Source organism: Nannospalax galili, unplaced genomic scaffold, assembly GCF_000622305.1.
Source record: "Nannospalax galili isolate Female #2095 unplaced genomic scaffold, S.galili_v1.0 scaffold1233, whole genome shotgun sequence".
In the NCBI taxonomy this organism is placed as follows: Eukaryota; Metazoa; Chordata; class Mammalia; order Rodentia; family Spalacidae; genus Nannospalax; species Nannospalax galili.
The window spans coordinates 7402-32629 of record NW_008333791.1 but is presented as its reverse complement, the minus strand read 5'-3'; the positions used below and the strand labels follow the sequence as shown (position 1 = coordinate 32629).

The following is a 25228-nucleotide window of genomic DNA, read 5'->3' as shown; positions in this document are numbered from 1 at the left end:
ACCAGATTAGTATAGGCCTCAAACTCTGGCTATTAAACACCCAAGAAGGTTAGTTACACCAATCTGGTACTTTTAATTACCATGTGCCAAGTAGATAAACCTTGGGCAAAAACCAGACATTCTTAAATAAACCTGGATGAGACATCCTTAAACTAGTTGATTAAAATATGACCTTAGGCCAGACATGGTGGCACACGCCTGTAGTACCAGCACTTGGGAGGCAGAGGCAGGGGGATCTCTGTGAGTTCAAGGCCAGCCTGGTCTACATAGTGAGTTCCAGGCCAGCTGGGGCTATAGGGATATCCTGTCTCAAAAAGACCAAAAAAAAAATGACCTTAGAAATTTTAAGACTATGTATTGTCTTTGTCTCATCCTTGATAGATCATTAATAAACGTACGTAGACCTTCATCATTTGTTTAGGCTTTTTTATTTTTAACTTTACATATAAAACCTTTTTAAGAAAATATCATCATGTTTATGTCTTTTCAGCATCTTTTATTATTTTATATAACCATGAGACATAATAACATTAATAAATAATTGTTTTATCTGTTGTGAGAATTTTTTTCCTGGGGATATTAAGCAATGTTTTTCCCCTTTTTAGGTTGTAGTATCAAACCAATGTTTGATTACATTAAAGTTTTTTTTGGGAACCAATAAATTTATTGAGCTTAGTTACAGAGATGACTGAGAGGTTACTGATGTGCATGGGCGACTTGAGAGTATTTACACTGGAAAGCTTTTACGAAGCATGGATCAAGCCTTTTCTTCCTAGCCTTCCCCAGGTTATATATTTTAGTCCTCCCCAAACCCAGGAGACCATATGGGAAGAGCAGCTGGATACTCAAGTGAGGGTCCAATGACCCTGTTTACCTCTCCTCCTTTAATTAAAGAATGCGATACTTAAGTCAACAAGTCCAATTCTGATCATCTTTTGCTAGTGGACACAACAGGCAAGTGGGTGGCCCCAAGCGCGGAAGTCGGGCTACAGACTACATATCCCACAAAGCTCTGCAGGGCGTCCCATCATAGTCACGTTAAGGGACGCTGGCGCGCGGAATTTAAATTGCAGCGGTTTGCGGCGTTTAGATTGCAGAGCATTAGTACAGTTGTGCCTTCTCGGCTCTTTGCGTCTCTTTGACTGGTAAAAGTCCATGGAGTCATCTCTTCAGGCTCGACTGTTTCCGGGTCTCTCCATCAAAATCCAGCGCAGTAATGGTGAGTGCAGCGTCCTAAGGCTAAGGCCGAGGGGACCCGAGCGGCGCGGCGGCTGAACTGCCTGCCCCTCCCGCAAACAGTGAGGCCCTGCGGTCTGTTGGGGACTCCCTTCCCCACCACGCACGGAGGGGGTCGGGGTCTCCCACCCTCTGGTAAAACCTCTGTGCTGCTTGCGGGTTCTTGCCTGCTCCCAGGGTGGGTGGAGCGTCTCTGCCATCTTTGAAGCTCGCCTGAGGGAAGTTAAGGCCCAGTGATGCACGTCCTGCCTAAATCTTCCCCTCAAACTGCTGTTTAGGGGGACCTGGGTTTCCTAGCCAGTATTTTACCTGTGCTGTAGCAGAATGTCAGGCACTGGGGTTGAAAGTAAACGAGACAGGATTCCTGCTCTTAAGGAGCTACAGTAGTATGTGTTCATTAAGCAAGTCCTGCAGGTCTAATAACGTGTTGAATAGCCAGACGTGACTGTCAAAAATGAGTTAGGGAAACCGGAGAGGTCCAGATCTTCAGTGCTGTGTTCTGGAGCAGCTCTCCTCAGGACTGTAATGACTTCTGCTCAAATGTACCTTTATCCCATTGCAGACTGCCTTGAGTGGGGATGAATCCTATGCAGGTGGGTTTAAGGCCAATTCCCTGACTTCTTCACTGTGAGACGTTCTAAGGGTGAAGCCCCAGAGGATTATTGCTGTTCGATTTTGTATTAAAGTGGGAGAGGATTAGCTGCCCTTCCCACATAAAGGAGCCTCCCTCCTTAGGATCCTAAAAGCAAAGTGGATTGTAAAAATGAAGCTTTCAGGAGGCAGATGGGTAACCTCTGGTCTTTTCATACATAGGCTTAATTCACAGTGCCACTGTAAGCACTGTGAACTTGGAGAAATCCTGTGTTTCAGTGGAGTGGACAGAAGAAAGTACTACAAAGGGCAAAGAGGTAGGCTCTATGAGAATGCTTCTCCAGCATCTAACATCATCCCATGCAGAGGATCCCTGTGGGATGAAACCGGAGAGCCCAGGTTCTGATGCTATGCTGTCCTCTCCAGTATTATACATGGTCCTCTTTGGATGCACTGGGATTTCATGTAGTTGAGTGTGTTCTAAACTGAAGCAATTGACAGTTTCTGGTGTGTCTGTAAAAATCATACGGCAGAGTCTTGAAGCTTTGTTCACTCACCCAAGCTAACCTCTGAGTGCACACCTGGGTGTGTTTAAACTCAGGGAGGAAACAAAATGTGTATGCTGGATAGCTTTAGTGTCAACTTGACTCACTTGGGTAGAGGGAGCCTCAATTGGGGAATTGCCTCCATTGGAATTGCCTGTGGCCATGTCTGTGGAGTATTTTCTTGATTATTGAGTGATGTGAAAGAGCCCAGCCCAATGGGGAGTGCCACCTCTGGGCAGATGGTTCTGTATTATATAAGAAAGCAGGCAGAGCTGGGTATGGTGGTGCACGCCCTTAATCCCAGCACTTGGGGGGCAGAGGCAGGTGGATTCCTGTGAGTTCCTGTGTCTACATAGTTCCAGGCTAGCTGGGACTACAGGGATACCCTGTCTCAAAAAGACCAAAAAAAGAAAGCTGATCCATGCATGGTAGTTCATGCCTTTAATCCTAGAACTTGGGAGGCAGAGGCAGGCGTATCTCTGAGTTCGAAGCCAGACTAGTCTACATAACAAGTTCCTAGCTGGCTGGGCTACAGGGAGATCCTGTCTTAAAAATACCAAAGAAGAGTTGGAGAACTCTGGTGATGTAAACCCAGAATTGTGACCTCATTGTGGGTATAAGCAGGAACTAGGAAAGGTATGAGCAGGAAGGTGTAACTAGGGAAGAAGTTTTGGGGCCCAGTAGAAAATGTTAGGTAGATTTAGGATTAGGTAGCAGCTTTCAGGACCTTATTCCTGCTCATAAAATCCTGAAGCGTCCTCCATTTTGACTATCAGACCGTTAAAACTTGTTTCCTCCTCCTATCAGCCAGCTAGAAGTGCTCAGGGGGCTGTGCCCAGCAGGACATCACTGCCCAGCAGATCAGTAGGAGAGCCAAGTGGCCTAGGTCTACTGTGGACTCCTGTGTGCCTGCTTGTCTGCCTTCCTCTTCACCTCATTCTCATCACTCACAATATCCTGCTGGCTTGAAAACTGGAAACCCAATCCATCTAGATGGTAAACCACTACTGAGGAATAACTTTGCTTTATAGCTATCTTTTAAAAAGCTCATTAATGAACTTTTCATTCTGTTTCATTTATTAATTCCTGGGTGTTTTTTCTTGAGGAATAACTTTGCTTTATAGCTATCTTTTTTTTTTTTTGGTCTTTTTGAGACAAGGTCTCCCTGTAGACCCAAGCTCTCCTGGAACTTACTATGTAGACCAGGCTGGCTTTGAACTCACAGAGATCCACCTGCCTCTGCCTCCCAAGTGCAGGGATTAAAGGTGTGCACCACCATATCCAGCCTAGCTATCAGTTCTAATGGAACTTAAAAGTTAGTAAAACCTGAATTAAGTGGTCCAGGTAACAGAGATGCATTTAGATCAAACACTTGCTTCACTGAAATGCTCACTTGTCCTTGCAGATTGACTTTGATGATGTGGCTGCAATAAACCCAGAACTCTTGCAGCTTCTTCCCTCACACCTGAAAGATAATCCACCACTGCAGGAAAATGGAACTGCCCCAGTAGGTGCCTGTCATCTGACTGTAACATTGTCCCTGAAGAGTCACTTCACTGTTTCCTCTTTGCTGATTTTTTTTTCTGGGATTGCCTCATTACAGCACCTGGGCTTATGATAAGACCCTGAGGATTGATAAAAGCTATGTATTGTGGCTGTTTTGTTTTTCAGAAACAAAAGCGCAGATCAGTCAACTCCAGAATTCCAGCTCCAAAAGAAGGTAAGTGGATTTTGACTGGCTGTTGTCATGGTGATTTTGCTGGGAGTGATGGGGCTCAAAGTAGTGAAAACTGTAGTAGACCTGTTGTAATTGAGCATGTAATTTCTCTGTAGACTGAATCTTGTCCTTTGTTCAGGCATCTGTCTTAGTGAGGAAGAATGCAGCCAACCTTTGAAGGAACTGGTACCTTTCAGACATTGCTTCCTGTCCTAGACACTTTTCCTACAGAAGAGCGAGCCTGATACTGGGAAGAGTGGCTATTGGCCCTTGTCAAGCTTCCTTCCCTCAGAACACGGTGTCTTGAAGTGAGGCTGTGGGAAAAGCAGAGCTGTTCTGGTTACTGAGAAGAGCAGTAGAGTTGGATACCATGATGTGTGGCTGTGCTCCTCCTGAAGTAGGATTGAGAGTTCCAGACTACCTTGGGCCATATAGTGAGACCACATCAAAAATGTAGACAATAATAAATAAAAAATTTAAAAATATTAAGGGTGCTGGGCGTAGTGGTACACGGTTTTAATCCTTACACTCAGGAGGCAGAGGCAGGCGGTTCTCTGTGAATTCAAGGCCAGCTGGGTCTACATGGTGAGTTCCAGGTCAGCTGGGGCTTCAGAGAGACCCTGTCTTAAAAAAGACCAAAAATAAAAGAATTAAAAGTTAAGGGTACTGGTTGGATAGCTCAGCAGGTGAAAGCACCTGCTGCCCAAACCTGACAACCTGAATTTGATCCCCAGACCCCACATAAAAGTGGAAGGGAAGAACCAACTCCGCAAAATTGTCCTGTCCTCCACATGTGCACCATGGTATGTGCATATCACACACACACACATAGTAGGACCTGGGTATGTGATGCTTGTCCTCTTGATGGCTTTACCATAAGGGCCTGCAAAAGAGGCAGTGACTCCAATCCCTTGAGTGTCCTCAAGGGATATTGTATAGGCATGCTCCTGGTTTTTGTTTAAAGTGTGTGTAAGTGCATGTATGTGTGCCACAGTAGTTGTTAGAGGGCAACTTTTGGGAGTCCATTCTCTCCTTCCACCATGGGATCTGGCCAAGCACTTAGGGGCTGAGCTATCTTGCTAGCCCTGTTTGGTTTTTTTTTTTCCTCCAGAGAGTCTCATTCTACCTCAGGTTGTCTTGAAGCTCATTATGTAGCCCAAGCTGGGCTCAAACCCATTATGTCGTCCTGCTTCAGCCTCCCATGTGCTGGAATTATAGGAGGGAGCTACCATGCCTGGCTCTTTTTGTTTGCTTTGCTGGGAGTTGAACCCAAGGCTTCCACCTGTTCAACTGCTGAACTATACCCCCCAGACTTGAAGCCCCTTGACTATGCATGTTCGTCAAAAGTAGATGGGCTGGAGAGATGGCTCAGTGGTTAAGAGTACTTGCTGCTCTTTCAGAGGACCCAGGTTTGGTTCCTAGAACGACATGGCTTACAACTTTCCAGAATTCCAGTTTCAAGGGATCTGACGCCCTCTTCTAACTTTTGTGGGCACCAGGCATACACATAGTACACATATATAACATGCAGGTAAACACTCATGCTCATAGTATAAATAAATCTTGTTTGGTTTTGGTGTTTTTTGAGACAGGGTCTCCTTAACTCCAGCTGGCCTAGAACTGGTTACGTAGACCAGGCTGGCCTCAGTCGTACAGAGATCTATCCGCCTGCCTCAGTCTCCCAAGTGCTGGGATTAACGTCATGTGCCACCACACCCAGCTTTTTAAAGTAAATGTTTAAAGTGGGGAAAGGTGCCCTGAGTTCAATCCCTAGAACTATCACAACAATATACCTATAATCCTAGCATTTAGGAGGCTGAGGCAGAAAACAAATAAAAATTACATAGTAAATATCAAGATGCCCCCTTCTCAGGCTGGCTTTTGATCTCCAGTCAGGAGGCAGAGGCAGGTAGATCTGAGTTCAAGGCCAGCCAGGGCTACAGTGAGATCCTGTCTAAAAGATCATACCTTCTCACCTCACCTGCCCCTACACACAGTTTCCCTGGTTGTCCCCTCAGGAGCTGACCAGGGAAGGCTCAGATGGTACCTGGCAGCTCTTTAGATATTTGTAGATAGATCTGACGTTCTGTGATCATTAAGCTAATGGCCATGGGACCTGTGGCGGTTCCCTGTTCAATCCCCCACGTTGCTCTCTTTGGGTACAGCTTGTCAGGGCCCTTTTTTAAAGAGTGATGCCCTAACTAGAACATGGTACACTAGCCATGGTGTGAGCAGCACCTGGCTAAGCAGGGCTCTCCCCTCTGTGCTTGCGACACAGATCTTCTAGGTGAGTGACCTGGGTGCATTCACATTTCCCACAAAGTGTGCAACCCATTTGGTTTGGATTATGCTTGCTTTTAAAATATACTTGTCCTAGCTGGGTGTAGTGGCACACACCTTTAGTCCCAGCACTCAGGAGATCGGGAGGTTGAGGTCAGCCTGGTCTACATAGTGAATTCCAGGTCAGCTGGGGTACAGAGAGACCCTGTCTTAAAAATAACAACCAGTATATGCCTGTCCTTTTAAGAATGCATTGGTGCTTTCAGCCAAATTTGCAGTTTTATGTTGGTTTGTTCATTTCCTCTTGCACATCGTGAGCAGCGTGCTCTTCTAGCCTGAGTATAGAGACTTAGGGGTTCACAGAGATGTTTAGTGTTAGTCTCTCCTGGCAAGAAAGGGGTGGACCAACTTCCCAAGTCTTGAATGGTTCCAGCTCCCTGATCCTCCACCTGCTTCCTCTCTTCTAGCATATGTCATTATAGGAGTTTAAATGTAAAGATGACAGGATACTGGACGTGGTAGTGTACACCTTTGATCCCAGCACTAGAGAGGCAGAGGTAGGTGGATCTCTGTGAATTCAAGGCGAGCCTGGACAACATAGTAAAAAAAAAAAAAAAAAAAAAAAAAAGAAAAGAGAAAAGAAAATGACAACTGGGTAAATAGCTCAGTGGGTAAAGTGCTTGCTGTGCAAGCACAAGAACCTGACTGGGTGTCATGTCAAACCCAGATGTGACAATGTATGTCTTTAACCCCAGCGTTGGTAAGAGAGGGGCAAGAAGATCCTTAACTTGCTAGCCAGTCCAGCCAAAATGGGGAACTCCAAGTTCAGCGAGAGACTCTATCAAAAAGAGGTGGAGAGTAGTGGAGGAGGACATTCAGTGTCAACCTCTGGCCTTTCCAGGCACAGCATGGGTGAGTGCACCTGTACACTCATGCGCACCCACATACACACGCATACACTAGAGGAATGAAATACAAGATTATAGGGTTACAAATCATTTGTGAAACAGGAAAATTGTGGGGTTTGGAGGAGGGGAGTGAAGACAGGGTCTCACTGTGTAGCCAAGGCTGACCTTGAATTGGCAATTCTACTGCCTCAGCCTTCCTACAACTTGCTGGGATTACAGGCATGAGCCACCTACCTACCTGACTTGTAATATTTTCTAGATGAATAATTGTTTCTCTCTTATGGGAAAAAAACACATGGATTTGTAGAAACTGACAAGAATTCAGGTATAACTCAACCGTTTCTTAGCCATTCTTCAAGATTTCTGAAAACCAGAGTTGCTGATGATCCAATGCGTTTCTAATAATATGATGTGTTCTGGCTCCGAGTATCCTACAGCAGTTAGAAAAGCCCAGAATTTGTAATGACAGCCCAGGGGTCACATCCTGGCTTTCCTGCTTATTAACTGAGTGGTATTAGGCAAGTTATTTAATGTCTCTGGGCCTTAATGTAGTTTTCCCTGAGAGGGGACTTTTTTTGTTTTTGAGACAAGGTTTCACTTTGTAGCCTTTGTTGGCCTGGAACTCACTATGTAGACCAGCCAGACCAGCTGGCTTAGAGATCACTGAAATCTGCCTTCTGAAGGCTGGGATCAAAACCCAGCCTGAGAAGGAGGCATTTTTATATTTACTTCATAATACTCTTTTTCTTTGTTCTTTTTCTGCTTCCGTCTCCTAACTGCTAAGAGTAAAGGCATGTACCACTATACCCAGTCCTGCCTTTTGTTGTGATAGTGCTCAGGATTGAACCCAGGACCATATACATCTAAATAAGTACTCACCCCCTGAGCTATTTCTCAAGTCCAAGACAGATGCTTTTATGGGTGATATCTTTGCCCTCAGAGCACAGAAATCTACAGACTGCACAAAGAAATTCTGGGGACACTGGTAATTAATTGGTCTTCCTATTATTTCCTTTCCTGTGCTTTTTCCTGGTGGCTGGGTGGTAGCCCACGTTGTGCAGAGCCTCCCATGTGCTTTCGCCCTTCCTGATAAGGCGGCACTAACATTTCTCCTGTCTCTTCAGGTCTTCGAAGCCGCTCCACTCGTATGTCCACTGTCTCAGAGGTTCCCATCGCCACGCAGGAGAATGATATGGAGGTGGACTTGCCTGTCTCTATAAACTCCCGAAAGCGATTTTCAATTCCCAGTGAGTAATCAGTGTGCGTTCCCTGTTGAAGGACCTGGAGCAGGTTCCTTACTCATTACTTGTATCTGTGCTGGAACACTAAGGTTCTTCTGTTCTCCTTAGACTCCTGTTCCACCAGCATGTGCTCCTTTATGTGGAAATCATCTCATAGTCTTAAACTCAGTTGAAAGACAGTGAATACTGAAAAGTATACATACTATCACATATATAGTTCAATGATTTTTTTTTTGAGACAGGGTCTGCCTGTAGCCCCAGTTGGCCTGAACTATGTAGACCAGGCTGGCCTCGAACTCACAGATCTGCCTGCCTCTGCCTCCCAAGTGCTGGGATTAAAGGCGTGCGCCATCACGCCCAGCCAGTTCAATGAATTTTGACAAACTGAATACACTCATGTAACTAACCCTGGGGTCAGAGCATTACCAGCACCCCAAAAATCCCCCTCAGATGTTTTTGTTACTAAGCACATTACACCTCACATATAACATTTGTTAATAGCATAAATTAGCTTTTTCTATTTTTTAACTTTTTTAAGTAGGATTTTTAAAAATAATTTAAAGCTGGGTAGGGTAGCTCCCACTTGGAATCCCAGCACTTGGAATCTAGAAGATGATGTCTACAAGTTCAAGGCCAGCCTGGGGTACATAGTGAGTTCCAGAGAGTGGTTGAATTCAGGCTGAGGGCAAAGGGAGAAGCCCAAGCTGCACTCATCCTCAAAGAGCTTGACAAGTTTCCTTCTCCTGGCTTGTGACTTGCCAGGACAGCTGTGTTCTGCCTGCCTGCTTCTCCAGTGACTCTTGTTTTCTCACAGCTGCCCCCCCTCGGCCCTCCTGCGTTGTAGTCACTGACGTACCATTGACAATGGTCAGCGAGGAGACAGAAGAGCAAATCCATCCCATCCGGAGCAGCTCTTCTGCAAACCCTGTGAATTCAGGTAGACGTGCTGAACTGTCAGCCCTTCTCCTCCTAGTGCAGGACAGATAGTTAACATCTGACCTACCTGGGCACCATAGTTCAAACCCTTTTGTTACCTTGAAGGTATATTATCCTGGGGCCATGGATTGAGCCTTTCATAAGACACAGAAGATTGGGCAGAAATCATCTGATGTAGTTGAGGTGCGATCACAGCTAAGGTCTTGAAAAGTAGCCCAGAGTGCTTGTGAAGATCAAGCAGGGATGTCTCACCTCTTTGTGATTATGGAGAAAATGGCTACTACAGAGGCTTAAAGAGAGCTCGAGTCTAAACCAGAGTGGGTCATTATTACTCTGACCTCACATTAGCCCAGTTTGGTACTTCATGGATTTGTCCATCCAAGAGCCGTTCTGTTGCTTCTTGCATGTAGTAGTTTACAGACAATCTAGAAAAGATCAGCAAGATGGCTCAGCAGGTAAAAGGTACTTGTCACCAAACCTGAGAACCTGAGTTCAATCCCCAGTCCCACATGGAGGAAGAACTGACTCTGTCAAGTCTTCCCCTGACCTCCACACATGAAGCCTACACAAAAATAAATGGTAACCGGGTATGGTGCCACACGCCTTTAATCCCAGCACTTGGGAGGCAGAGGCAGGTGGCTTTGTGGGAGTTCCAGGCCAGCCTGGTCTACATAGTTTCAGGCCAGTTGGGGCCACAGGGAGACCCTGTCTCAAAAAGACCAAAAATAGTTAAAAAAAAAAAAAAATCGGGCGAGGCGTGGTGGCACACGCCTTTAATCCCAGCACTTGGGAGGCAGAGGCAGAGGGATCTTTTTGAGTTCAAGGCCAGCCTGGTCTACATAGTGAGTTCCAGGACAGCTGGAGCTACAGGGAGACCCTGCCCCATAAAGACAAAAAACAAAACAAAACAAAAAACTAGAGAAAGCCTGTTCTGGGAAAGGCTCAGGATTCAGCTAAACACTAGAGAATATCAGATTGACCCAGATAAGTAAAAAGTGACTTTCTTTATTTCTTTAGTTCGGAGAAAATCATGTATTGTGAAGGAAATGGAAAAAATGAAGAACAAGCGGGAGGAGAAGAGGGCCCAGAACTCTGAAATAAGAATAAAGCGAGCTCAGGTAACTCTTGAGAGCTTTGGGTAAGTTTCAGGACAGGCACCCCTGTCAGCTGAGCAGCTGAGGTGCAGCTGGGCCCTAGAAATCTGAAGCTCCACTTCTGATACCCAAGAAGTTTAATTGCTTCTCATCAGAACTGAGAGAAAAATATAGAATTCAGAAACTATCTTAACTCTGTCAGCTGAGCTGTGCTTGATGCTGATTGTCCAGCAGGGAAACCCATAGCATGCTCACAGGCACAATGCTGTTGATGGGCTGCCCCTCCGTCCCCCCATTGCCTGCATTGCACAGTGATGGCAACAGCAATGTTGGTCTCCTTAGTTGGGCTGATTGCTCTAAGGAACCCACTTTGCTGCTTTGCTTCCTAAGATGGGGAATGATAGCCCTAGTCACACTCCTTGGTGTATTCCTAGGTTCCCCTGATGCCTCTGCTCCCTGGGGCTTTGTGTTTGACATCTCAACCTAGAGCCAGGGTGAGGCATTGGTCAACTATGAAGTTGTGGCTGCCATGTATCACTGGGTCTGAGAGTAATTGCACCTTAACCGCCTGTCCTTTTTAATTCCTATCTCAAATAGGAATATGACAGCAGCTTTCCAAACTGGGAATTTGCCCGGATGATTAAAGAATTTCGAACTACTATGGAATGTCACCCACTTACCGTGACTGATCCCGTAAGTAAATCAGAATGCCTTTACCCTGCTTCCCTGAGCAGATAGGCCACTGAAGGACAGAAAACTTACCTTGCAGGAATGAAGGCATGGGGAGCAATCTTCATTTACTTTTTTTAAAAGTTTTTATTTTGTGTATGAGTGTATTGCCTGCATGTACGTAAGTGCACCCGTGTTGTGCAATGCTCACAGAGGTCAGAAGAGGGAGTTGGATCCCCTGGAACTGGAGTTAAGGACAGTTGTTGCTGCCATGTGGGTGCTGGCCATTGATCCCAGTCCTCTGCAAGAGTAGCCAGTGCTCTTAACCACTGATCCATCGTCCAGCCTCCAATTTTTTTATTTTTATTTTGTTCTGAGACAGCCTCCCTGTATGCCCAGCTAGCCTGGAACTCATTAGCCCAGGCTAGTCTTAGAGATCCACCTGCCTCTGCCTTCGCCTCCTGAGTGCTGGGATTTAAGCTGTGTACCACCTTGCATGGCTTGCCCCCCACTTTTATTTAAGTTTAAGAGAAATTTTATTGATTGAAGGATTTCATATAATGAATTTTGTTTATATTAAGACCTCCTCCCCCATCTCTACCATCATCCCCCCTCCCACCATGTGTCTTCTATTTGCAAATGAAAAACCTGTCTATCTTACATAACACATCTGAGCTGAGTGCAGGAGCAATCATCTCAGAGTGTCAGTGATCTGTAATTCTTACACTGAGGCGTGCCAATGTTAGGGCCCATTTCCTTTCCTCTGTACGTTGTTCTGGACCAGGATGTGCCCAGGATTCTTGGAATGGGATTTTTACACTTGTTTTCTGTTTCTCTTACACACTGCATAGGAACGTCATTTCATGTAGGAATTCCTGTCTCTCAGCAGTCAGAAATGTTTGGATTTCTTCGTCAAAATTAGTTCACAGCCCTTGGATGCAGGTTACACATTGGCTGTTTCTGGTCCTCAGCCACAATGACTCCACTGTGGACCAAGGCATTCTCTAAAATGATGCTTCCCTCAGGATTTTACTGTGGGTAAAAGCAGAAGCTAGGTCCTCACAGCAGGCAGCAAGTAGCTCACAGGCTTCCAATCTAAGGTTCTCTGAGTGGCAGGTGGGAAGTTTCACATTGTCACATGACAGCTTTACACCAGTGTCCTCTAGTTTATTTTCTAAAATCTATAGACTTCTCAGATTCCTAATGCTGTTGCAGACTGCAACCAGGTCTTGAAAGCCATTTAATGATGATGGTCACTGACCATGGGTGCCACTGGGACATGTGGGTGGGCATTCCAGCTGGCTCTGCTCTGCTGATGCCTGTGAGCAGCCAGACCTGCTTTGTTTGCCCCACTGGTGCTCATGGACAGCCAGGCCCAGTTCCACCCTGCATGGCTTTGCTGTCTTGGCTCCCCAGTTACCATTCCTCTTACTTGCCAAGTCCTGAGTTCAGGATTTTGAGATCAATATAGAAGCATCAAGATTCTTAATAAAATGAAGAGGTCAGGAGTCGTGTTTCTAGGTCCTTGTGCCAATAGTCACTGTCTCCACCATTGCTCCAGCTGTGCTGCCATTTTGGTAATTATTTTTGTTCTTGCTGTGTCCAAATTTTGAGATCAATATAGAAGTGCTTGTGATCAGATAAATATTCATCTTGTGATAGGGTTCAGCAGATGCATTCAACCTCTTCAGCACCCAGAGGCCAGCTGCCCAGGGCATGCCTCATTCTGTCACCATCTTTCCTACAGTCCTTCATTCACTCTTGAGGAGAGTTATCTGGGGGGTATTATGTTTCTTCCCTCTCCCTGCCTCCATGTGTTTCTGGGAATTGAACCCAGGCTCCATATATGAGCACACAATTGTCCATTGAACCATATATCCCCAATGCCCCTGACTTTTTTCCCCTTTAAAAATTTGTATATACATATATATGTATTTGTGTGTGTGTGTAGTTCAGAGGACAACTTGCAGGAGTTTGTTCTCTCTACCTTGTATGTCCCAGGGATTGAACTTGGGTAATCAGGCTTGATGGCAAGTGACTTTACCCACTGAATCATCTTAACAGTCCTTTTTTTAACTCTTTCAAGACAGTGCCTCGATATATGTTGGGATTACAGGTGTGTGCCATCAAAGTTGGTGTTTTTTAATACATTTATTGTGTGTGTGTGTATATATATATATACTTGTACATGTATGGCATGAATATAGAGGTCAAAGAACAACTTACTGGAGTCAGTTCTCTCCTTCAACAGGGTTCATAAGCTCAAACTCATATCTCAAGTAGTCAGGCTTGCCTTTACCCACTGAGCTAGCCAGTTTAGTTTTCTGTTTTTAAATACTTCGGTTGGCTGCAACTAGCATTAAGTTTCAGATAAGAATCTAATACTTTTTTTTTTTAACTTTAAAAAAAAAGGTTACTGAGAATTTCATACATGCATATAAGGTGTTTTGATCAAATCCACATCCACTCTCTCCCCTCCAGCTCCTCCCATATCTCCCCATCACTTTTTCCTGACAACTTCATGTACCCCTTTTTTTTTTAATGGGGCTTTTGCTACTCTTAACAGTCCCCCATTTGAAGAGTTAATCCTAAAATCTTTTAGGGATTAGATAAGCCCTCCCAAATACTTTTGCTGTTTTTGGCCTTTGGAGCAGAGTGTGTTGCTGAGTCTTAATATTTGTAAACTGTGCCCCACCCTCCCTACTTTAGCTGGCTATCTGGAAGACAGCAGAGTTAGAAAAGTAGGAGAAATTCAGAGCGACTTTTTTATGCCCTAGGGTGGCAAAGAGGGCAGGATGGGCCTGGTATCAGATCTTTGTTCTTTGATGGAGCTAAGAGGGGTTGTGGACAGCTTTCTTTTGCCGCTGGTCTGACCCTTGTCCCTTTGGCTTTCTCTTCTCATCCTCTTGCAGATTGAAGAGCACAGGATCTGTGTCTGTGTTAGGAAGCGCCCACTGAATAAGCAAGGTAAGCCATTCAGTAAGAAGCATTAGCTGACTGAGGGGAGGGCCCCCTGTTCGGGAAGCACCCCCTGAAATAGTTTCCTTCTACAGAACTGGCCAAGAAAGAAATCGATGTGATTTCTGTTCCTAGCAAGTGTCTCCTCCTAGTACATGAACCCAAGTTAAAAGTAGACTTAACAAAGTATCTCGAGAACCAGGCATTCTGTTTTGACTTTGCCTTCGATGAAACTGCCTCGAATGAAGTCGTGTACAGGTTAGTGCACTGCATTTTATTTCCTTCTTCCTTGTGCTCAGACCCTTCTTTCTGAAACCAGACATTGTGCTAACAAAAACATGCTAAATTCTTAGCTTCTTTCTCTCCTGTCATGTTATATTGGTTCAACCTCCAATCTAGGAGCTCTGGCCCCTAGAACCAGAAAGGTCTAGTTTGGGGCCTGCCATGTCACCGTTCAAGCTTTAAAGCTTTGGCATCCCCCATTTGTGTCACTCATGAGTGCAGTTTTACACTCTATACTCTAGGACTGGACTGGTCAGTCTCCAGGAGGCTTTGTTTCATTTTCTGAGTCAAGGTCTTACTCTGTAGCTCAGGCTGGCCTGGAACTTTGGAACTTCCTCTGTAGCTTAGCTGGCCTTGAACCATGGTGGTCATCCTGCCTCAGCCTCCCAAGTGCTGAGATCTTCAGTCAGTATCTTAGGAGATACTGCAGCAGATAATGGGCTTAGCAGACTCAGGTAACTCCAGTTCTGCAGTATGTCACACACTGGCCTCATTTAAATCCAAATAAAGATTTGGGCTTTTAGGGGTTTGGGGTGTTTTGTGGTGGTGGGGGATGAGTGCTCAGGATCAAGGCTTTCACATGCTAGGCAACCACTCTACCACTGGGCTACACAGTGATTTTGTTTTCATTTTTCATTTGGTGTCTGTCCCCTCGCCCCAGATACGGAGCTCAGGTCGACTTTGAACTCAGTCTTTTCGTGTGTGGGGGCTTAATTGCTTCTGCATGCATATGGAAGCCGGAGGTAAACTGCTGGTGTCTAATTATATTGCTCTCTACCTTGTTTTTTTTTTTTTTTTTTTTTTTTTTTTTTGTCTTTTTGAGACAGGGTCTCCCTGTAGCCCCAGCTGGCCTGGAACTCACTATATAGACCTGGGTAGCCTCAATCTCACAAAGATCTGCCTACCTCTGCCTCCTGAGTGCTGGGATAAAAGGTGAGCACCACCACACCTGGCTTGACTTTTTTTTGCTTTGTTTTTAAACTTTTTTATTTTGTATGTGTGTTAGGCCTGCATGGATATAAGTGCACCTATGTCATGCAGTGCCAGCAGAGGTCAGAAGGGGGTGTCAAATCCCATGGAACTGGAATTAACTGTTGTCAGCTGCCATGTGGGTGCTGGGATTTGAACCTGGGTCTCCTGTCAGAGCAGCCATAACTGTTCATAATGGCTTAGCCATCTCTTCAGCCCTGACCTTGTTTTAAAAAAAATTACTATATTTTTCATTTTGTGTGTACGTATATGGGCGCCCATCCTGTGTGCATATGTAGAGGTCAGAGAACAACTTGAGGAATTTTCTCCTCAGTATTTGGGTTCTGGAGATCAAACTCAGGTTATCAGGCGTGGCAGGAAACATTCTTTCCCACTGAACTATCTCGCTGGCTCTCCATGTTTTGTTTTGTTTTTTTTGGTTGTTGTTTCTACAATACATTTATGAGGGGGTGTGCATGTGTATACATATGTTCTGTGGCACCCCTATGAAGGTGAGAGGACAGACAACTTGCAGAAGTAGATATGGTCTCCCCGTAGCCCCAGCTGACCTGGAACTCGCTATGTAGACCAGGCTGGCCTTAAACTCACAGAAATCTGCCTGCCTCTGCCTCCTGAGTGCTGGGACTAAAGGCATGTGCCACCACGCCCAGCTAGATTGACTCTTTCTACCATGTGAGTCTTGGAGATTGAACTCAGGTTGTCAGGCTTGGCAACAAGCACCTTTACCAGCTGAACCATCGTACTGGCCCTCCACCTTATTTTTTGAGACCAGGTTGTTCATTGAACCCAGAGCTTTCCATTTTAGGAGACTGACTGGCCAGTGAGTCCCCAGGATCTGTCTTTGTTCCCCAGCGCGAGGATTACAGGCACATGCCCCACTCCCAGCTGTGTGTGTGTGGTTTTTGTTTTTGTGTATGTTGTTTTGAGACAGGATCCCCCTGTAGCCCCAGCTGACCTGGAACTCTCTATTTTAACCTATAGACCCAACTGGCCTGGAACTCACTGGGATCCACCTGCCTCTGCCTCCTGAGTGCTGGATTAAAGGGATGCATCACCAGGCCCAGCCACTCCTAGCTTTTTATGAATGCTAGGGATCAGAATTCAGGTCTTAATGCTTGCAAAGCAAGCATGCTTAAAGAGATTTGTAAAAAAAAAAAAAAAAAAAAAAAAAAAGATTATTATTTTTATTTTACGTGTATTGAGTATATTGCCTGCATGTTTATAAATAAGTGCACCCATGATGTTTAGTGCCCAAGGAGATCAGAAGAAGGTGTTGCATTCCCTTGAACTGGCATTATGGATAATTGTTAGCTGCCATGTGGTTGCTGGGAATTGAACCCAGGTCCTCTGAAAGAACAGTGCTCTGAACTGAGCCATCTCTACAGCCCCAAAGAGTTTTTTTAATTTCATTTATTATTGTGTGTGTGCATGTGTACAGAAGGATTTTAAATTTGAGGCCAGCTGGTGCAGCATAACAAAATCCTGTCTCAAAAGAAAAAGAACCCAGACTTGGTGCCCTCATGCCTCTACTCCCAGTACTTTGAAGACTGAGACAGAGTGTTTCTGAACTTAAGGCCAGCCTACAGTGTGAGAACCTAACTAGGGTCTAACAAAATATTTTAGGTCTGGGTCTCCTCAGCTCTTTGTAATACATCCTATACTTTATATCTGCAGGAACAGAGAAGGGGCTGTATGGCTTAACGTATGGGCCACCAGCTTGCTCCTGGCAGACCAGTCCAACACTCTGCCTACCACCTTCCATTTAGGTAATAGTTCAGATTTGTGTATGGGGTTGAGATCAGGGCAGACCAGAGGCTTGAGCGGAGTGTTGTAAGGAATCAGGGACACTGAGGGCTCAGGATTAGGACTGTGTTCTAGGGAACACATTTTAGGAACAGGTAGTTTGCTCTCCATATTCTTGCGTTCCTATGGATTCAACCACAGATGGAAAATATTCCCAAAAATTGGCTGGCAAGATGCTCAGAGGGTAAAGGCACTTGCTGCCAAGCCTGAAGACCTGAGTTTGAGCCCTAGAACCCATATGTAGAAGGAGAAAACTGACTCCCACAAGTTGTTCTGACTTCCACATGCATACTATAGCCCCCTACATGCACATGTAAATACATGTAATTTAAAAAGTAAAATATAGCCAGACAAGGTGGCAAATTGTAGCACTCTGGAGGCAGAGGCAGATGGATCTCTGAGTTTGAGGCCAACTTGGTCTTCTACATAATGAGTTCCATGGCAGCCAGGCTACAGTAAGGCCCTGTCTCAATCAAAACCAAACCAAAAAACTTAAAATATATTCCGGAAAGGAAAAAGATTATATGTACTGAACATATTCAGACATTTTTTTCCATTTTCTTAAAAGTACAGGATAACAACTACAGTGTACTTACAGTGTATTAGATGTATAAATCTAGACATCATGAGGCAATATATGTAGATTATTTGCAACTTTTTTGGGGGTCTTTTTGAGACAGGGTCTCCCTGTAGCCCCAGCTGGCCTCGAACTCACTATAGAGGCCACAGAGATCCACCTACCTCTGCCTCCCAAGTGTGGGAGTTAAAGGTGGGGGCCACTACGCCCAGCAGGATTTCTTTTTATTTTACATGTATGAGTGTTGTGTCTGCGTGTATATATGTGCACCACATGCAAGCAGGGTCCATAGAGACCAGATGTCCTGGAACTGGAGTTAAATGTTATTAGCCACCATGTGGGTGTTGGGAACTAAACTTGGGTCCTCTCCAGACCAGTCAGTGCAGTTAACCACTGAGCCATCTCTCCTGTCCTTGTTTGTAAGTATGCTATTTTATATAAGCGACCTGGGGGCTAGAGGAATGACTTAGTGGTAGAGTGCTTACCTAGCATGTGCTAGGCCCTGAATTCCATCCCTAGCACAAAAAAGAATACTCGACTTGGGAACTGGAGGGACGGATCTGTGGTTAAGAGCACTTGCTGCTCTTCCAGAAGACCTGACTTTGGTTCCCAACACCCACATGGCATCTCACAACCACCTGTAATGCCAGCTCCAGGGGATCTGTTGCCCTCTTCTGTCCTCTTACTTTCTATTGCTGTGATAAACACTGACCAATACCAGCTTGGGGAAGAAAGGGTTTATTTCACCTTCAGCTTTATAGTTCATCATTGAGAGGAAGCAGGGCAGGAGCTCAGGGCAGGAACCGAAGTACAGACCATGGAGGAGTGGTGCTCAGCCTGCTTTCTTTTTTTTTTTTTGAGACAGGGTCTCCCTGTAGTCCGAGCTGACCTGAACTCGCTATGTAAACCAGGCTGGCCTTGAACTCACAGAGATCTGCTTACCTCTGCCTCCCAAGAGCTGGGACTAAAGGTATGCACCACCATGCCCATCCTTAACTACTTTTTCTTAGTAGTTTTTCGGTCTTTTTGAGACAGGGTCTCCCTGTAGTCCCAGCTGTCCTGGATTCACTGTGGAGACCAGGCTAGCCTCAAACTCAGAGATCCGCACTTACACAGAACCACTGCCCAGAGGTGGTACCACCCACAGTGGCCTGGGCCCCATACATCATTCAATCAAGAAAACACCCCACAGACATGGCCACAGGCCAATCTAATGGAAAAATTCCCCTGTTGAGGTTCCTTTTACCCATGTGTCAAGTTGACACCTGAAGCTATCCAGCACATCTGTCTCTGTGGGCACTGCACTCAAATGTGCACATACATATCATAATTAAAAATAAAGGTTTCTTTAAAATGTGATGTGAACATCTACTTAGGATGGATATCATCAGTGAAGGAGTCCTATAACCAATCCCTCTTCAATACCTTGGATAGCTATACAAACCCACTTCCCTCTACTCCATCCTTTGTCCTAGGTTCACAGCAAGGCCACTGGTACAGATGATTTTTGAAGGGGGAAAAGCAACATGTTTTGCCTATGGGCAGACAGGAAGTGGCAAGACACATGTGAGTATTTAAATGTGGAGGAGAGAGCCCTTGCTTACAGTGCAACAGTAAGCTCTTGAGAAGGAAGAGAGTCCCCTTGGTACAGATGCCCCATCACCAGACACTCACCATGCCAGGTGTAGAGAGGGGCTGTAGCAGGTCCAGCCTCTTTCCTCTGGTGTGGCCTTTTTCCTCTGGTATAGGTCACCATGCTCATGTCCTGTTTTCTTTGGCAGACAATGGGTGGAGACCTGTCTGGCAAAGCTCAGAATGCATCCAAAGGGATCTATGCAATGGCATGTGAGTAAATGTTTACATCGGGATTGGGCATGGAAAGCAAGTTGCTTATACAGACTCTCCCTCTCAGCCCGGGATGTCTTCCTCCTGAAGAACCAGTCTCGCTACCGGAACTTAGACCTAGAAGTTTATGTGACGTTCTTTGAGATCTACAATGGAAAGGTAAACTGTTGTGCCCTTGGCTTATGCATTTGGGGTTCCTGACTTTCAAAACCTTTAAAGTTGGCCGAAGTTAGAAGCCAAACATCCTGTTAGCTGTAGCCCTTGTCTTATGCATTTGGAGTTCCTGACTTTCAAAACCTTTCAAGTTGGCCGAAGTTAGAAGCCAAACATCCTGTTAGCTGTAGGCCTTTGGGGCTACCTTGCTTGGTGTGTTGAGAGGTTCCCTTTGACGTGAGGTGACACCCAAGCTTAAGAAGAGCAGCGATCTATCTACCTCCGGGCTCCCTCTCAGGTGGAAGTCTGCTGAGTCACCTCTCGTCCATTAACCCACATTGATGTCCTTCTGCCTGATTGGGCATGTTCTCCTGTGCACATCCTCCAGGCCCATCTCCTCCCTCCCTCCTTCCCTCCCTCCCTCTGTTCTCTGCTCTTCTGTAGAACTGCTTTCCCTGGAGCAAGACTGCAATAACAAATACAGTATTTATCGTTGATGGACTATTATATGCCAAGCACTATTTTAAGCTTTTGATTTGTCTTGTCCTTTTTATTTTGTGTGATGTGTGTATTGCATGCATGTAAGTTCACCCATGTTGTGCAGTGCCCATGGTGGACAGAAGAGGCCGTCAGATCCCTGGAACTGGAGTTAGGGATGGTTATTAGCTGCCATGTGGGTGCTGGGATTTGAACTGGGGTCTTCTGCAGGAACAGCCAGTGCTCTTAAGCGCTGAGCCATGTCTCCAGCTCCAGATTTGTCTTGTCTTTACAAAATGGAAATAGCTAGCTAGAGTGCTTCAATAATGTGCTCAGGTTCGTACAAATAAAATAACAGTTGAAGGAAGCCAAGGCAAACTGGTTCAGATCCCAAGTATAGTGAGTGCCCTCCACTAGTCTGTTTATCAGCTCATATTCTCTCTGCCTCTCCTGGCCCTTGTCCAATCTGGGACAGGCTCTGTAGGAAAGAAGAGTCAGGCAGGGTACCCAGCACTATGACCTTAGGCTTATTCCCTCTGCCTGGTGCAGCTATTTGATCTGCTCAACAAGAAGGCCAAGTTGCGTGTCCTGGAAGACAGCAAGCAACAGGTACAGGTGGTGGGACTACAGGAGCACCTGGTTAACTCTGCTGAGGATGTCATCAAGATGATCAACATGGGCAGCGCCTGCAGGTCAGCATTCCAGCAAGGGGAAGGGACTACTTGTAATACCTAGTGTAGGTCCTGAGGCCACTGGTCCAGAAGCAGCATGGGAGTGGGAGGAGGCAATTTCTTTTCCACATAGTTCTACTTCCCCCAGCTGGGTAAGAGCTATGGAGGCCTCTTTTAGGGACTCACTGGGACAGATAACCCAGGGCCAGAGGCTTTTCAGAACAAAGTCAAAGCAGCTTAAATCTAAGAAAGGCAGGCTTTAGTTCACAGGCATGCTTTCTTGGCATCTGTGAGATTCTCCTTGTTTTCCTTCTCTTTATGGTAGAGCTTAGGGGTCTTTGATCTGTTCTGAGCCAGAAGTTAGGAGACCATAGCGTCCCTGTGCAGTAGGGAAGTGCTGACATGTGGCAATGAGGTGCTAGGAAATTATCGGACCTAGGGACAGGCTGCTCTCTTAGGACCCTTGAATTGTTTTTTTCAGTACTGTAGGCATTAACCCAGAGCCTTACATTAGGTAGACAAGTGCTCTACCATTTTGCTCCATCCTCAGCAAGTGCCTTCAAGTTTGGACAACTGGCTTATGACTAGGCCACTTCCCTTGTGGTAGAGTCAACTCATCCTCCCTGTTTTTATGTACTCCCCTGGTCTGGCTAAGGTCCTAGCACAGAATCCAGTACTGTTGTGGCTGCCCGAAAAATATTAGGGCAAGAGCTGGTCTCTTGGAGGGCAGAATAACAATTAGAGATGGGAAGACTTCTTAGAATCCTGATCTATGTCCCTCCTTTACCATAGACTTTACTGCTATGCACTGGGATGGTGTAAACACTGGGATGCCCTGGAAGTACCAGAAATTCATGACCCTTTCTTTGCCTCTCTACTCCTTTGCAACAGGACCTCTGGACAAACATTTGCCAACTCCAATTCCTCCCGCTCCCATGCCTGCTTCCAGATTCTTCTTCGAGCCAAAGGGAGATTATATGGCAAATTTTCCTTGGTGGATTTGGCAGGGAATGAACGAGGGGCAGACACCTCCAGTGCTGACCGGCAGACTCGCATGGAGGGTGCAGAAATCAACAAAAGTCTCCTGGCTCTGAAGGTAGCAGACTAGCTAAAGGTGGCCTGGAAGACAGCTGGGAAGGGAGGGAATAGGCAGCGTAAGAGGAAAGAGGCTTCCAATGGTTTCTGCTGCTCCACAGGAGTGCATCCGGGCCCTGGGACAAAACAAGGCTCATACTCCATTCCGTGAGAGCAAGCTCACACAGGTGCTGAGGGACTCCTTTATCGGAGAAAATTCAAGGACTTGCATGGTGAGTAGAATGACTTTGGAGGTGATGGTGCAGAGGACCCAGAGCTGCTTTCCAAGAAACATTTACTCCTGACCCTGGCCAACACCTCTGGGCTGCCCTGCCTTCCCAGCCTCTTAACCGGGTGCCCACACCCTGCAGCCACCACAGTGGAAAAGAATCCATTCTGTGTGTAGGTATAGCTCTTGTTTTTAGCTCATTACTGCCTTACCTGTTTAATAAAGGAGTTCAGAATCGAGGAGTGAACCTTAGCAGAAGCAAGAGAGCAAAGTTCTCTTCCATGGCTTCCCTAAAGTTCCTTTGGTCCCATGCTGGCAAATAGGCTGGAGCATGAGGCTCTAGGCTCTAATGACTCCTCATCTCCTTCCCTACTTGATCTACAGGTTCTGCCAAGTAAGGTCTACCACTGTCGAGAACATAGCTCACCTCTTCACTATGAGTAAGGGGCCCTTTCATGAGGAAGGATGGCTCTAAGTTCTATCAGTAGTATTACTGCTACTACTTGCTTTTTTCCTTTCTCTCTCTGGCAGCATTGAGGATTGAACCCAGAGCTTCATATGTACCAGCCAAGCAGTCTACTCCTGAGTTATGCCCCAGCCCTCTAAGCTCTAAACTCTTCTCTCTGAGGCATCATCCCATGGCCTGAGTGATCTAAGCAGGAGCCAAGAATCTCTGAGATGTGACTTTGGTAGAGGGAATAAAGAGGCAGATGATAATTAGATCTGTCTTTAAAAGCAGGGAACCTAGCCAGGCTTTGTAGCCCACCTAGGGTCTCAACTACTTGGCAGGTAGAAGCTGGGACATCATTCAAGTCCAGCCTGGCAGTACAGGAACACAGACAGGGAACATTGTCTTGCTACGTAGCCCAGGCTATCTTCAAATTCATGGTGATCCTGAGTTCTGGGATTATAGCTGTGCTCTACCACACCCACCTCAGAGAGTGTTCCACAACCCACCCCACCCCCTTTTTTTTTCATTTGTGAGACAGGCCTCATGTATCCCAAGGCTGGCCTCAAACTTGCTATGTAGCCAAGCATGACTGTACTTCTGATCTTCCTGTCTCTACCTCCCAATTGATGGGATCATAGGCATTTGCCACCACACCAGGTTTTGGTGTTATGGATTGAATCCAGGTCTTCACAGAGCACACTAGACAGGCACTCTATAACTCAGGTCCATCCCCAGTCCCTGAAGCCAAGTGTTTTGTTTTTTTTTTAAATATAAGTTTTTTTCTTGATACAGGATCTCCCTGTAGCCCCAGTTAGCCTGGAACTTGCTTGCTATGAAGACCAGGATGACCTTGATCTCCTAGAGCTCCACCTGCCTCTGTCTCCAGAGTGCTGGAATTAAAGGCCTGTGTCACCATGCCCAGCCCCTAAAATACTTTTTTATATTGTGTTTTGTTTTTGATGCACACACATGCATATAGCATGGTGTTTGTATGCAGGGCGGAAGACAACTTGGAATTTCTCCTTCCACGTGGGTTCTAGAAATGGCTGAACTCATGTTGTCAGGCTTGGCAACAAGTGATTTTACCTGCCACCTTCTGGCCCCGTGAAGCCACTTTTTAAAGGTGCCTTAGTTTAGACTCGCTGTGCCTTCACCCTGTGATACTCAGCCCTAACCGCCATTCCCTCTCTCACAGATTGCCATGATCTCACCGGGCATAAGCTCCTGTGAATATACTTTAAACACGCTACGATATGCAGACAGGTATGAGTGCCTACAGCCAGGTGGAAAGGAGAAGGGCATGGAGTGGTGAGATGGGAGGAGGCTAGAGGGTCCTATACCGCTGATACTCCTCTGTGAGCAGTAATCTGCTGGGTCGTCCCAGTCTCCTTCGGTAACAGTCCAGTTCAGCTTGAGGTTTATGCCACTTCTTGGCTGAAGGCTAGCTACCTCTTACCCCCTGACTTCCCAAGCCTTGTCTGAGTGGTGGTGCATTCCTGTGGTGAGCGCCAAGGGGGCTGCTGGGAGATTTGAGATCTTCCTATTTCCTCAGAGTCAAGGAACTGAGCCCCAACAGCCAGCCCAGTGGAGAACAGCCACTTCAAATGGAAACAGAGGAAATGGAAGCCTGCTCTAATGAGACCTCAGTGGCAGGCAATGTAAGGTGGGAGGGCAAGATGAAAATGGCACGCCTTTGAGGTGGATATTGGGTCACAATCTTTACACTGTTGTCTTCCCTTTTGGCCTTCAGCTCTCCAAAGAAGAGGATGAGCTCTCTTCCCAGACGTCCAGCTTTAATGAAGCCATGACTCAGATCAGGGAGCTGGAGGAGAGTGCCATGGAAGAGCTCAGGGAGCTTATACAGGTGCAAACTGGCCCTGGTCAGGGAGGGATTGGATGGCCACTGTGGCATAACCCCCAGAGAACTGGAACATGACCTGGCCATTGCCCTGTGGGTTTGGGTTGGGATGGGAAGAAGCAGCCCTCTACAGCTAGCATTCCCCAATCTTCACCTGCTAAACTAGTTGTTCTAGAATGGCTAATGACCACACCACCTGGCACACAGGCTTTCCTATGGCTCTTAGCTGCTTCTGACTTGGGGGTGCAGAAAGTGTTTCATATACAGGGATCTGTCATGTTTGTTTAGTGAATGTTCCAGCTCCTTTGGTGAAACCATGGACGTGAAACACCAGGTGTAGTTAGCCCTGAAGTGAGACTTGAGGTTAATCGTCACTCTTCTAATTGGCTCACTCCCTGATGAAAATTTAGTTTCACTGGGCCTGTTTCTTTGTCTGGCCAGTCTCTGGGTTCAAGGCCAGCCTAGTTCACGTAGCTAGTTCCACACTAGTCAGGGCTACACAGTGATACCCTGTCTCAATAATAATAATAATAATAATAATAATAAATCATCCTGTTTCGCCTCCCTTCTTGCAGGGGCAATTCTGTCAGAACCACTGGGAGGCGGGACAGCTGACTGACACAGACACGGATCAAAGCTCTTT

At 46.0% G+C, this 25228-nt stretch overlaps 1 protein-coding gene across 1 annotated transcript; it reads left to right on the top strand.

The window, feature by feature from the left end:
* Nucleotides 1-943: 943 nt before the first annotated feature.
* LOC103730323 (kinesin-like protein KIF2C) lies at nucleotides 944-24663 on the top strand. Its single transcript, XM_029561305.1, has 20 exons — nucleotides 944-1219; nucleotides 2050-2144; nucleotides 3778-3879; nucleotides 4044-4092; nucleotides 8218-8262; nucleotides 8402-8524; nucleotides 9333-9455; nucleotides 10472-10572; nucleotides 11146-11241; nucleotides 14130-14184; nucleotides 14271-14433; nucleotides 19303-19393; nucleotides 19609-19672; nucleotides 19740-19831; nucleotides 20852-20994; nucleotides 21865-22069; nucleotides 22170-22280; nucleotides 23923-23990; nucleotides 24280-24385; nucleotides 24478-24663. The coding sequence occupies exons 1-20, from the start codon at nucleotides 1156-1158 to the stop codon at nucleotides 24661-24663; spliced, it is 2082 nt and encodes a 693-aa protein (XP_029417165.1). The 5' UTR covers nucleotides 944-1155.
* The last annotated feature ends 565 nt before the right edge of the window (nucleotides 24664-25228 follow it).